The sequence below is a fragment of the Pongo pygmaeus genome, chromosome 8 (genome assembly GCF_028885625.2).
Source record: "Pongo pygmaeus isolate AG05252 chromosome 8, NHGRI_mPonPyg2-v2.0_pri, whole genome shotgun sequence".
NCBI classification, from domain to species: Eukaryota; Metazoa; Chordata; class Mammalia; order Primates; family Hominidae; genus Pongo; species Pongo pygmaeus.
The window spans coordinates 102,801,318-102,815,000 of record NC_072381.2 but is presented as its reverse complement, the minus strand read 5'-3'; the positions used below and the strand labels follow the sequence as shown (position 1 = coordinate 102,815,000).

Below are 13,683 nucleotides of genomic sequence, written 5' to 3'. Positions count from 1 at the left end.
CACTGCAACCTCCGCCTCCCAGGTTCAAGCGATTCTCCTGCCTCAGCCTCCTGAGTAGCTGGGATTACAGGCACGTGCCACCATGCCCGGCTAATTTTTTTTTGTATTTTTAGTAGAGACGGGGTTTCACCATGTTGATCAGGCTGGTCTCGAACTCCTGACCTCGTGATCTGCCCAGCTCAGCCTCCCAAAGTGCTGGGATTACAGGCATGAGCCACCATGCCCAGGCAATTTTTTTTTTTTTTTAAATAGAGACGAGGTCTCACTATGTGGCCCGGGTTTTTCTTGAACTCCTGGCCTCAAGCAATCCTCCTGCCTTGGTCTCCCAAAGTGCTGGGATTATAGGTGTAGGCCACCATGCCCAGCCTCTATGCACAATTCTAACACACTCAGATGTCTGTTTTCCCAGAGATTTGGAGGGACTGCTCTTTGAGCCCAGCATAAATGATCACTACATGATAAACCACTTCACACCCATTAGGATGGCTATTATAAAACCAATCCAAACCAAATCAACGAAAAGCAGAAAATAACAAGTGTTGGTGAAGATGTAGAGAAACAGGAACTCTTGCACCCTGTTAGTGAGAATATAAAATGGTGCAGCTGCTAAGGAAAGTGTTATGGGGGATTATTCAAAAAATTAAAAATAGAATTACCATTTGATCCAGAAATTCCACCTCTGGGTATATACACGAAATAACTGAAAGCAGAGACTCAGAGAGCACTCACCTTTTGCTCCTGGTTTGCACACCCATGTTCACAGCAGTATTATTTACAATAGCCAAAAGGTGGAAGCAACCCAGGGGTCCATCAATGGAGGAATGAATAAGCAAAATGTGGTATATACATACAATGGAATATTACTCAGCCTTAAAAAGGAAGGACATTCTGACACATGCTACACCATGGAACCTTGACAACGTTATGCTAAGTGAAACAAGCCAGCCACAAAAGGAGAAATACGACATGATTCCACTCATATGAGGTATCCAGAATAGTCAAACTCATAAAACAGAAAGCAGAATATCAGTTGCCAGTGGTTGGGGGGAGGAAGAAATGGATAGTGCTTAATGGGTAAAGAGTTTCAGTTGGGGAAAATGAAAAAGTTCTGGAGATGGGTACTGGTGATGGTTGTACAACAATAAGTACAAAGAATGTACTCATGCTACAAAACTACAGACTGAAAAATTTGCTGTTACATACAAGTAAATTTTATGTCATATCTAGGTAACCACTTAAAAAAAAAAAAAAAAAGGAAAGAAAAAAAAGAGAAGTGACTACTGTCTACCAGGCAGAAGACACAGCAATGCTTGTAGGTGGAAACATGAACCCCCAAAGCACAACAGCTGGGAACCACGTAGTTTGGGGCCCACTGCCCTAGAGTCTCACAAGCCCTGTGGCCTCACACTACTATAAGCACAGTAACTGACTGGGTAGGACTGGCTCTTCCCACTCAGAGCCTTGAACAGGATTTAAGAGCCTTCCTGCAGCACCAGTGTTGCTACTTGGAACCTTGAGGCAGGGCACTCCCGGAATGGGCTCTCCCCCAGCAATTTCTCTCTGCCCACCACTAGTTCCCTCCCCCACCCCAGGTCTCTTCTTTGGGAGGTAACACTTTTGAGAGAAAGAACCTTTTGTGGTCCCACTCTCACCAAGCAGGCACCCTGTACACACCGGTATGAACTCAACAACCCCTAGTCCCAAACCAGAGGTTCTTTCTGAGCTGTATATTAATATTTTGCTCAGAAGCATATCATTCATTTCAGAAAGATTCCCATCCAAAAATAGTTTTTAAACATTTCTTTTATAGTTTTGCTCCTTAAAAAGAGTAAGCTTCAATGATCTAGTGGGAAAAATCACTGGTTATGGCTTTTGTGTGTAAAAATCCTGGTAGCTTGGGATAATAGAAACTTTCTAAGTTCACAAAATCTCTTTTCATCCAGGGTCTCACTTTAATCTTACAACCTCTCTGAAAGGTGATCAGGGTGGCAGTCACCCCATGGCACAAATGGGGAAACTAAGGCTCAAAGAGATCAAGAGGCTTGTCCAAAGTCACACAAACAACTAGGAAGGAGCAGAGACCCCAGGCTTCATTTTCCACCAATGCCAGATGAAACTCTGTGTTGGGACCTCATATCTGAGCACACTGTGTAGCCATGAAAGTAATTTTTAAACCACCATTAGCTTATTTTATCTCCATAACATCTCTGTGAAGGAAACTGGAAATATTATCTTTTTAAAATGGAGGATCAACTGAGGAAGAAACAAATGACCTGCCCAAGATCACCACTCAAGAAAGTGGCAGAGACTAGACCTCCTCTTCTTTGAATACACTTGACCTCAACCACTTCCCTATAATATCTTGACCTCCGCACACTCACAACTTAAAGGAGCACATGCAGTTTTTATGTAGGTTGCACCACGTTTCTGTGAACTAGGCAGGGGACAGACATACCTTTGTTCTCTTTCTAATGGCTGGGTAAGAAAAAAGAGGTTATAGAAATCTTTAGGTTCCTTTTCAGCTCTAAAATTCTATGATTCTAAAAATTCTCCAGCAAGTTGATGGGTAAGAGAGGCCTGGAATCCACATCACCTAACTTCCTCCCTTGTAGTCTATTAGGCCACCCTATCCCTGCCCTGCGAGTTAAGGACTACAAACATCATGTGTGCCTGGAAGAGGGGGGTCCACTCTGACTTAGGTGCACACATAAAATGGTAAGAAGGTGCTACTGCCTGGTTAGGACCCCAATAGTGAACTTCACTTTGCCCTCCTGCTTCAGCCCTGGTATCTCCCAGCTAGAGCCACCCAAACCACAGGAGTCATATATATCCCAGGTATCTGAGAACTTACCCAAGCCTGGGGCAAGAGAGAAGCCAGTCCCAGAGAGAGAACACCACTCTGAGGTTGCAGTTTAAGTCCCTTCATTAAGATACCTTCCTTAACACCCATCTAAGGTAGGAGATCAATCAGATGTGTTCATTTATGCTTTTCTATAGACTTCACCAACTCTAGTTTCATCCAACAAATATTTACCAGGCACTGCTCTTGGTATCACAGAGTGAACAAATAAAAATCTCTGACAACATGGAGCAAAGGGAGACAGCCAATATCAGAGGATGACATAAGCAATGGAGCAAGATAAAACAGGAAAGGGAGGGACATAATGCCGAGAGCAGGTGATAGAGGAAAGGGGATAATTTTAAATGAAATGGCCTGGGAGGGTTTGACTCCTTAAATAGGAGACTGGGACAAGGAGAGAGAGGGACCCATTCAGATATCAGGGGGTTGAACAAGGCGATAGAGAGCATGAGATGGCTTAAGAAAGGTAAGCAGGTGAAAATCATATCTTGTAGACCAACACAAGAAGTCTTGAATGAGATGCGGTGTCACAGGAAGGCTTGAGTAAAGGAGTAATGAAATCTGACTTACAGTTTAGAGCATCACGCTGGCTGCTGGGATGGAAATAGTCTGTCGGGAGACAAGGGAGGAAGCAGGAAGGTCAGTTCACAGGCCAGTGGTAGCTCAGACCAGGGTGAAAGTGGTGGAGATGGTCAGAGTCAGGTTCAGGACATATTTAAGGCAAAGCCAACAGGATTTATTGATTAAATGGATGTGAAATGTGAGAGAGGGAGAAATCAGGGACGACAAGAATTTTAGGGGCCTTGGCAACTGGAAGGATGAAATCATCATGAACTGGGATGGGAAAGACTTTGGGAGGTACATGGATGGGATGGGGGTTCATTCTTTTTGGACATGTTAAACTGAGAAGCCTTTTAGACAGCAGGTGTGGTGAGCAGGCAGCAGAATATCCAAGGCTGAAGTTGCAGAGAATGGGCTGAAATTATAAATGTGGGAGGAGTCACCAGCATATATAATACTACATAATTCTATGTATGACCATGTGTAATTTGCATGACTATGTGTTTACTGTCTGCCCCTTGTAAGACTGTAAGCTCCATGTGGCCAAGGACCACGTCTGTTCACAGCCAGCAGGGTGCTTGGCACTCAGTACGTATTTACTGAGCAAATGGAGAAGTTGCCCAATTACTCCCTCAAGAATAGCCACACAGCCCACACAAGAAGCAGACTCTCTTGCAACCACAGTGCCAAGCCCAACCAGCCCCAAACAGGGCCCTGGGTCTGTCCACCCCGAGCTTCAGATTCCAGAACGTAAGTGGATACGCCTGGCACATCACAGAGTCAGATATTTGGGTTTCAGCCCTGCCACATTCTCAAAGGGTGGAGCTGGGCAAGAGACTTGCCTGTTCTACCACCTCTACCTCTCCCTGGAGTGGCTGGGGGAGAGGCTGCTTCACCCAGTTCATGGGCAGAGATATTTATCTACCTACTGTATACGTATGGGGTGGCAAGAGCCCCCACCAAAGGAGTAAATCCCCAAGTATTCTCCAAAGCATACAAGAACCACCCAGCACCTGAAGGAGAAGAACACAGACCTACTGGGGATGCATTAAGAGTAACAATCCAAAAAAAATTTTTAAGGCTGGGTGTGGTGGCTCACGCCAGTAATCCCAGCACTTTGGGAAGCCAAGGTAAAAAGATTACTTGAGGCCAGGAGTTTCAGACCAGCCTGGGCAACATAGCAAGACCCCATCTCTACAAAAAATAAAAAGTTAGCTGGGTGTGGTGGTGCACACCTGTAGCCCTACCTACTGGGAAGACTGAGGGGAGAGGATCACTTGAGCTCAGGAGTTTAATGCTGCAGGGAGCTATAACTGCACCACCATACTCCAGCCTGGGTGAGAGAACAAGACCCTCTCTCTCAAAAAAAATAAAAAAAATAAAAAATATATATATATATATATACACACACACACACACACACGAGTGACAATCACAAAACTTGATGAGACGAGAGGACCTCTCCCTTCTGCCTAATGCAAGAATCCCTGACCAGACAGTATTGTGTCTCTGCTTTATCTACCAAGTGACTAAAAAGGCAGAACTAAGGACAAAGGGTGACATTACAAGCCATAAAGATTTCACCTCAATAACTTTCTAGCTTTAAACAGCTGCCTTTGTGAAGATGATAAAACAACTCTAATGATCTTGTATAACCCTCCCCCTTTCTGAAATATTGAAAGTGTGACCCAGAAAGGTTAGATGACTTGCCCAGGGTCACTGAGTTATAGGCCCAGGACTAGAACTCAGGTCCTAGCTCCCTGTTGAGGCTTTCTTCCCATTACATTAGTGCCAAAGGAAGGTAAGAGTTACAGTGGCACTGGGCGAGTTTTAGGCATTAGTCTTACAACAAAAAACTATGTCCTTGTCAAAGGAAAAGCCACAGATGTTACAGGAATGCCAGGTGCACTGTGGAGTTAAGAAGGATTCCTTCCCTTGTACCAAATTTGTCATCCTACAGAGTTCCCCTCGGCTTTGGACTTTATGAATAAAGCTATTCATAGTAGGACCCACAGAACTAAAGCAATGATAAACTAGCAGGTAAAAAAAAAAAGCAGATATATGAAAAATGCAGATGGTAGGATGAAGTTGCGTTTGCTTTCTAAAATCAACAAATACTGAGTGCTACCTCTGTACAACTCATTGTGTTAAGTGCTGAATGTCTGTGTGCGCGTGGCTATACGAGTGAGAGAGACATATACTACAAGGATAAGACAGAACCCAGGTCTTCGAGGCTTGCAATGTAGTTGCTGATAAAAGACTGTAAACATCAAAGACATGACTAATAATACAGAGTACATAATTGTTAAGTAAGTGGCAATAGATAATGTGTCTGCAGGAGTTCTCAGAAGGAGCAATCACTTCCACGGGGTGTGTGTGGTGGGATGCGGAGGGAGGGGGAAATGGCAGACTTGTCAGGCAAGGTGCTTCAAACAAGATACGGCACTTGAAGTGAACCCAAGGGATGAAAGACTCTCGATAAGAAGGAAACGGCATGAGCAAACACTGGTGGTCTTAATGTCAGAGAAGGGAAAGAAATCAGGACTTAAAACAAAGGACTGGCCCACACTTGAACAGCCTTGAAAGTTAAAGTACTTGTAGGAGTGGGAAAGTGCAGAAAGGTGTTTTGTTGTTGTTGTTGTTTTGTTTTGTTTTTTGAGACACAGTCTCGCTCTGTCACCCAGGCTGGAGTGCAGTGGCACAATCTCAGCTCACTACAACCTCTGTGAAGCTTCCAGTTTACACAATTCTCCCTGCCTCAGCCTCCTGAGTAGCTGGGATTACAGGCGCCTGCCACCACCACACCTGGCTTAAGTTTTGTATTTTTAGTAGAGACAGGGTTTTGCCATGTTGGCCAGGCTAGTCTCGAACTCCTGATCTCAGGTGATCCACCTGCCTTGGCCTCCCAAAGTGCTGGGATTATAGGCATGAGCCACCACGCCTGGCCAAGTACAGAAACATTCTGAACATAGAACTATAAAATCTGGAAGAAGTTAATTTAACAAATGTCTTCTGAGGGGACAACTCTGTGTAGGACTGAATGATGACTGAAGATGAAGTTGCCTTTGGGGCGTACCTCACTTCAGCCTGAGACAAGGGTTGACTTGAGGTGAGAAGGGTACGAAGTGGGGTGGCAAGGGGCAGGTTTGCAAGACCCGCGGAAGGAAGACCCAGCAGACCCCAGTGACTGACTGGCTGAGAGGCAGGTGACAAGGAAGCAGAAAAAGTCATGAGAGAAAGAGCTCTTCACAGCCTAAAGTTAGGCAGCTGGAAGATCATAAGAGTAAAGAAGGAAAGCTGGTGGACAGGGAGCGATGCAGAGCCTGGTTTTGGAGGTGTTAAATCTGGGAATATCTATATCAAAGTGTCCAGTGGGCATCTAGAAATGGGGTTCTGGGGTTCAAGAGAGAAGAGCTGAAGATTAAGCATAGGGGTCTTCCCAATGGACAAAGAGTTGTGGGACTGAACAAGATTTCTCTGGGAGAGAGTGTAATGAGAGAAAAAACAGAATGTCAAACTTAGGCACCAGTGTGCCCCCAACCTAGAAGGTGATGGTGGAAAGGGGTGTTCAGAAAGGAAAACCAAGACAGTCTGATGCCAAGAAAGGAAGGGGGAGAATGTCTCGTAGGAGAGAGTTGTCAACAGCAAAAAATGCTGCAAAATCAATTATGGGGACTGAGCACGTATTTGTTGAACAAATGAATGAATGAAAGCAAGCCAGCCCTTGGTTTTGAGAGTCATCTCTCCTCAGTCAGAAGAATGGCCAGAGTTACCTTCAGACAAGAGAATTTCAATAAGTTTTACTGCATCCTTCCCATAAAAACACATTTCTGCCTCCACAAGTCATCCTGTCCACCATGCAGACATCCTTCCCAGCTTCCCCTGGTTCCCCCATCTTCCTTCCCAGTTTCCGCAACCCAAGCAACACACCTTCGGTGTCAAGGGAGACAGGAAACTCCAACTAGAGTTTCCACTTCATTAACAACTCTGCCTGTGGCTCCTCTTACATAAGGGGATATGTGACAATGGGGTGGGAGAGGAGGCTGAGTTCTAGCCCCAGCTGAGCTCCTAACTAGCTGTGTGACTTTGGACAAGGTGCTCAATCTCTCGGGATCTGGGCTTTGACATAGAGAAGAGGAGATAGGTCCATCTGGAATCCAGACAAGTTTGAGCTCTCAAGTCTACGATATTATTCCCAGCAGGTCCTTGCAACACCCTCAAAGAAGGAAGTGAGTGTAAGACCCAGAAAAATGACCGACAGACCTCTTCCCGGGGCGAAATGCCAGGGCAGGCAGGGTGTACCATGAAAGTGAGAAAGCGTTGCGCGGGCCTGGAGGATCACCAGCGAGCGATCTCACTCCCAAAGCTGGGAAGGATCCCAACAATCCCGAGGGTGACTCTCACCCCTCACCCCATCTTTTATAGACTCCCAGACGGCCGAGAGGCTCTAAAAACCCCTGCGGGAAAAATAAAGATTTCTTTCCCAGAGTCCTGCGCTGCTTTGCAAGTCGGATTCCGGCAGACACGATCTGCAGCCCGATAATGACACAGTCTTTGGAAGGAGCGACTGTTCTCGCCTCGCTCGCTCCGAGTTCTGGGGACGCCTGAAGCCCGCGCCATGCCCCGACGGGCCGGCGTCCGACCCCTGCCGGAGCTGCCAGGCCAGCGGCGCCCTCGCCCCCGGGCCTCCTCCCGATCCGTCGGCCCCGCTGCGGTCTGCAAACATTTCCTGCCCCCACCCCCACCAGGAGCTTCCCAGTTGGAGAGAGTTGGTCGCGCAGCCGGCTCAGTGCTCGCAGTTGCCCCAACTCAGCTCCCCCGGCCGCCCGGCACTGGGGAGCGGCCCCGTCTGGCTGCGGAGCAGCCCATCGGGGAAACCCAAGCGCCAGCACCAGTGGGGAGTCCATCGGTAAGCCCAGGACTCGGGCGAGGAGGGGGACAACTGGCGGGGTGCCCGAGGCCCTGCTCCCTTCCCCATCGTTACCTGCTCGCTTGCGGGGGTGTCCCGGGGCTGCCGGCCTCTCCCGGCCCTGTCTCCCCACGCAGTTGCCCATGCTGGCTCCTCAGTCAGTCCCCATGCACCGGAGGCGGCGGGGTGGTCGGCTGCTCCACGGACGGCGGCGTCCCGGGTCAACGGCTCCGGCCGCCCGGCATCGGGCGCTCCCCGATCTCCCCCCGGGGGCGCGCTCAGCCCCGGCGCTGGCTCCGCCAAAACTTTGCGGGCCAGGGGAGAGAGGGAGGTGGCAGACTCCCCAGCACGGTCCCAGGTGGCCGGGCCAGGGGGGCCCGCGACGGTGCCCGGCCGGAGACCAGCTCCGCTGGAGGGGCGGAGAGAGGGGGCGGGCACCGCCGCAGCTACTCCCGGCTCGCTCAGAGCACCAGGCAGGGGCCGGCCCCCTGGAGCCTGTCACTCACCTGCCTAACCCCGCCCCAGGCCGGCCCCTCTCCCTTCCGCAGGCTCGCGGTGCCCGCGCCGCCGCCACCACCCGCCCCAGGTGCGCATGTGACCGACAGCACCGCCCCCTCGGGCTGGCCCTGATTTTCTCATTGGCTTCCCCCGTGGTGCGTACCGCCCCTCTCCCCACCCAGCCAGGTGCCCGCCCCGCCGCCCGTCTCCCGGGAAGCCGGGCTGGGAATTATTCGCCCTCAATGGCCTCCGGCTCCGTGCCCAGCAGCCGCCTTCCCTCTCGGTGCCACCGCCCCATTCCGGGCCCCGCCCCTCCCTGGAACTGCCTAGCCAGAAGCCGACAGGCACGTGACCCGGAGCGCCCCGCCCCCTCGCCCTTCTCCCGGCGATTGGCTCGGGAGGCGCATGCGCGCCGAGCCCGTCTCGTGCCACCGCCCATATCCCCTCCCACGGTCTCTGGTTCGCGTCATGGCCGCTGCCGTGGCTGTGGAGGCGGCGGCGCCTATGGGCGCCCTATGGGGCCTCGTGCACGACTTCGTCATGGGTCAACAAGAGGGCCCCGCTGACCAGGTGGCTGCAGGTACGGCAGACGGCGCCGCGCACCTTCCGCATGGGGGCCAACAGGAGGGAGCGGCCTCAGTACAGGCGCCGGGCGGGAAGGGAGGAGCGGGGTGACTTTGAGAGATTGGTCTCAAGGCTGGTTAGTGAGCACCGCGAGCTTCAGAGCCGTAACAAGTTAGAGAGTTGCCTGTATCTTCCTTAAAACCATTTACACTTCTCATCTCCCTGTAGCCAATTATAGGGAATCATTACATTTTACAGATGAGGAAACTGAGGCTCAGCGAGGGCAAGAGGACTTGCGCAGGGCTGCAGACCAGGCAGGAGGGGGAGCTGGGACTCGGACCCAGGCGTTCAGGTCCGAACCGGGTGCTCACGCCACGAAGCCACGCTGTTTGTGAGAGGTTGACGTGTGGAGGTGCATCCTCGCAGCGTCCGCTCCCGTCGCGTGGCATCCTGGGAGTGGCGGATGGCCTCGCGCTCTGACTGGCTGGAATTAAGAAGAGGCGAGGAGACGGGCCAGGAGAAGCTGGAGATGTTCTGGGTGTCCTCCTCAAGACTTTCTCTCCGTTTCTTGCTAAACTTCTTGATTAGTTTGCTCCATGACGTTTTATGTGGCGTTTGTTTTTGTCTTCTTCCCAGACCCCTACTTTCCCGCTTTTGACCAGTTCAGAGATCTCTTAGTTCAGACAGCTTATCTAAAATTAGAATAAAACGATTTCCAGGCTTCCGTGGAGTTCTGAGACTTTGCTCTTCTAGGAAAAAAAAAATCTACTAAAAGTTATTGAATGTTAGGAAGCCTTCGGATCTTGTGTTTAAGTAACAATATAAAATTATCTAATGAGTAGTTTTTTTAAAAAATTTTTGGAAATTTCGCATGCTTGGAGAGAAGTAAGGACACATTTCTCTTGCAAATTGAGCGTATTAACCTTTAGAATGTGTAAGAAAAGAATAGTGAATCTGCTAGAAATATAATACTTTGTTCGTTAGCAGTATTCCACTTTAATTCAATCATGCCACTATTGTTGAACACATATTATTCCCCAAACATGATGCAAAGCAATAGGAATATAAATACAAATTAGGTTAGATCTGTGCCCACCAGGAACTTATAGTATGCTGGGAGAGGCAACCATTCTGTAAGAGGTGTGTGCACCATAGTTTGGAAGCATCAAGGAGCAAATACCTGGTGTTGCCATCAAACTTAACATCTTACAATTTTATGAAATGTAGTGTGTTATCAGTGTTTACAATGTACAAGTACAGTGTCTTAACAATGTCATTTTCCCTCATGTTTTATTATGAAAATTTTCGAATATCCAGCCAAGTATAAAGAATTTTATAAGGAGCACATCACTTAGGATCTATCCTACCATTAACATTTTAATATTACTTGCTTTATCATATAGCTATCCATCCATTTAAATTGCAGATACCTGTACACTTTCCTTTAAATACTTTGGCATGCATGTCATTGACTAGAGTTTGTTGTCGGTTTATTTTGGTGTAAAATGAAATATGTAAATCTTTAAGTGTACGTTCACTGATTTTGACTAATGCATACACCTATACAATCCCACCCCCTATCAAGATATAGAACATTACTATATCAGTGTCATTTGTGACGAGTCTTTCACATTTATGCAATATGAAAACAATAATTTGGGATTTTTTGGATTCAGAACATAATTTGAAAAGACATCTTGAATGTCTTATCTTGAATAAGGACTTATCTTGAATAAGGACTGCAAATTCTTCTCTTTTTTTTTTTTTTTTTTGAGACAAGGTCCCTCTCTGTCTGCCAGGCTAGAGTGCAGTGGTGAAATTATGGCTCACTGTAGCCTCGACCTATGCTCAAGCAATCCTCCTGCCTCAGCCTCCCGAAGTAGATGGGATAACAGGGAGTGTGCCACTGCGCTCGGCTAATTTTTGTATTGTAGTGACGAGGTTTCACCATGTTGCCTAGGTTGGTCTCTAACTCCAGGACTGAAGCCATCCTCCCATCTCAGCTTCCCGAAGTGCTGGGATTACAGGCATGAGCCACTGGGACTGCTAAATTCTTACAAACGTTTTTGCAAAATTTATATTTTTGTTTCTTTCTGGAAAAAATGGTCTAAACTGTTGCTTAATTTGAATTCAACTCAACTGATTTAAGACTGTAACACTAGCCCTGTTGTAATTTAGCCCTCCTAAGAAAAGAAAGTTGGTGGTGGGCACAGTGGCTCATGCCTGTAATGCCAACACTTTGAGAGAACAAGGTAGGCGAATTGCTTGAGCCCAGGAGTTTGAGGCCAGCCTGGCCAACATGGTGAAACCCCGCTCTACTGAAAATACAAAAATTAGCCAGGCATGGTGGTGCATGCCTGTAATCCCAGCTACTCAGGAGGCTGAGGCTGGAGAATCGCTTGAGCCTGGGAGGCAGAGGCTGCAGTGAGCGGAGATCACGCCCCTGCACTCCAGCCTGGGCAACAGAGCGAGACTCCGTCTCAAAAAAACAAAAAGAAAAGAAAGTTGGTACAGAGGAATAGTAACAGATAAAAGTTGAAAAGGTTTGGTAGGGTTGGATTATGTATAACTTTGGATTCCAGGCAGAGGAATTTGAATGACCTATTAATCTGTACTAAGAGTTATTGTAGATCCTTGAGCCAGGGAGCCGTAAAATGAAAATAAATTTGACAAGGATTAAGTTAATATTGTCAATCTTAGATCACAGCCCTAGTTAGGGTTGTTGAAGGATAACAGACTGTTGAAGCGTTTATAGAATAAGATGTGCTTTCTAATCCTTCAGCCTAAATCGAGCTTTGTTAGCGCTAAAGGGACCAGCTAGCTTCCTGTTCAGTCACTCACAGTAGCAGCCTGCAAATTTAAATGCAGAAGGAACACGCTTTGATCACAAAAGCAGCTGCTGCCACCTTTGTTTTGTACCTGGGTTCCTGGTGAAAGTGTCAGCTGTTAAGAAGCTGCAGGTGATGGGAGGGAAATAACCTGGCAGCCTAAGGGTTAAAGGCCTCTTGGGCAAGCCTTCAAAGCCTGCCACTACCTGGCCCCAGCCTTTTTTCTCACTGCTCCCTGGACATTTAATTCCAGGCAGCCACCTTTATTCGTAGTTCCCTGAGTGCTTTCCTTCCCAGTTCCCTTCACTAGCTCTGTGTAATCGAAGTTAGACCTGAGAGTCAAGGCCCAGCTTGAGTTCCCTACCCCTCCCCAAGTGTTTCCTGATTAACCCAGCCAGACAGCATCTCATACGTCAGAATCTTTGTAGTACGCACTTATTTCTCAACCACTCATGTATTTAGTGGACTAGTTTAGTAGCTGTTGCTGTATACATCTCCACATCCTACCCTCCCAGTTGTACCACCAGAATCTCCTGGAATTGGCATCAGTAGGTACACAATAAAAACTACTTGAGTGAATGCAATGAGAAATGTTGAAGGAAGAATCTGTGGAATTTGAGTTCTAACTAGTTATTATAGGGCTTGAAAGAGATAGAGGACTCTAAGAAGACCCCAAGGTTTTGAACCAGAGGATGAGGAAAAGAAATACTTTGTCCAAAATTAGGACGAGAGCTGATTTTCAGAGAATGTGATTTTTGAACACGTTGAATTTGCAGGTGATGGATATAATTTTTTTCCTTTTAGTTATTTGGATTTTCCTTCATTTCAGTCTTTATTGTATTGTGTTTTTCCATGTTTGTGATTCCCTAAGAATACCTCTATTCCTTATGTCAATGTATTAAAGAACAGTAAAATACAGTTTAGTGAAATATCTGAGGCATTATCAGCAGAAAGGGCATTTTGAGAGCTTCATTGGAACTTAGTCCTGATTGGGATTTTTCTCTCTCCTGCTCCTTCTCATCCTCCCACTCTACCCGCTTCCCCTCTCTTCCCTTTGGCTGCTAGTTCAGATTCTCAAGAGGCTTCAACTCCATCAGACGGAGATCTGTTTGTGCATTCTGTGTCAATGAGCACATAAACACTCCTTTGACTTCTCGGTGCCCCCACACAAACTGGTGCCTTGCTAAGGAAAGTGTGGGTAGTTAGGAGGTGCTAGTAGGTCCATTTTTAGAGAGCGAATCTTGAACGTGTTGGAAAATCTTAGACCCTCCTATAAAGGGAAATGAACTTACACTGATTTTTTCCTTGATGCCAGCAAAAATACCCTTAGGAAAATTAACTCTTTGTTAGCTTTCTTCATCCCAGGAGTCCAAGTGCATAATTAATAGTATTTCCAGGTATTCTGGGTGTTTTGTTGTTGTTGTTGTTTGTTTGTTTGTTTGTTTGTTTTTGAGATGGAGTTT

At 47.4% G+C, this 13,683-nt stretch overlaps 2 protein-coding genes across 5 annotated transcripts in view; one reads left to right on the top strand and one right to left on the bottom strand.

Moving 5' to 3' along the window:
- The window catches only part of UBTD1 (ubiquitin domain containing 1), a 70,022-nt gene extending 60,893 nt beyond the window's left edge, over positions 1–9,129 (bottom strand). The window contains exons 1-2 of one of the 2 annotated variants that reach the window (XM_054435462.2): positions 8,406–8,919; positions 3,431–3,469 (exon numbers count right to left, since the gene is read on the bottom strand). Coding sequence is in view for 1 of the 2 variants with exons in the window: in XM_054435461.2 (XP_054291436.1) it covers positions 8,406–8,475 (70 nt within the window). In the remaining variant the exon portion in view is untranslated. Of the gene's footprint in view, positions 1–3,430; positions 3,470–8,405 lie in introns of both variants that reach the window. The other variant, XM_054435461.2, reaches the window with a different exon arrangement.
- MMS19 (MMS19 homolog, cytosolic iron-sulfur assembly component) overlaps positions 9,118–13,683 on the top strand; it is a 40,227-nt gene continuing 35,661 nt past the window's right edge. Inside the window, exon 1 of one of the 3 annotated variants that reach the window (XM_054435433.2) lies at positions 9,118–9,408. In XM_054435433.2, coding sequence (XP_054291408.1) covers positions 9,234–9,408 — 175 coding nt within the window. In that variant the 5' untranslated portion in view covers positions 9,118–9,233. The remainder of the gene's footprint in view (positions 9,409–13,683) is intronic. The other 2 variants (XM_054435435.2, XM_054435434.2) reach the window with 2 other exon arrangements.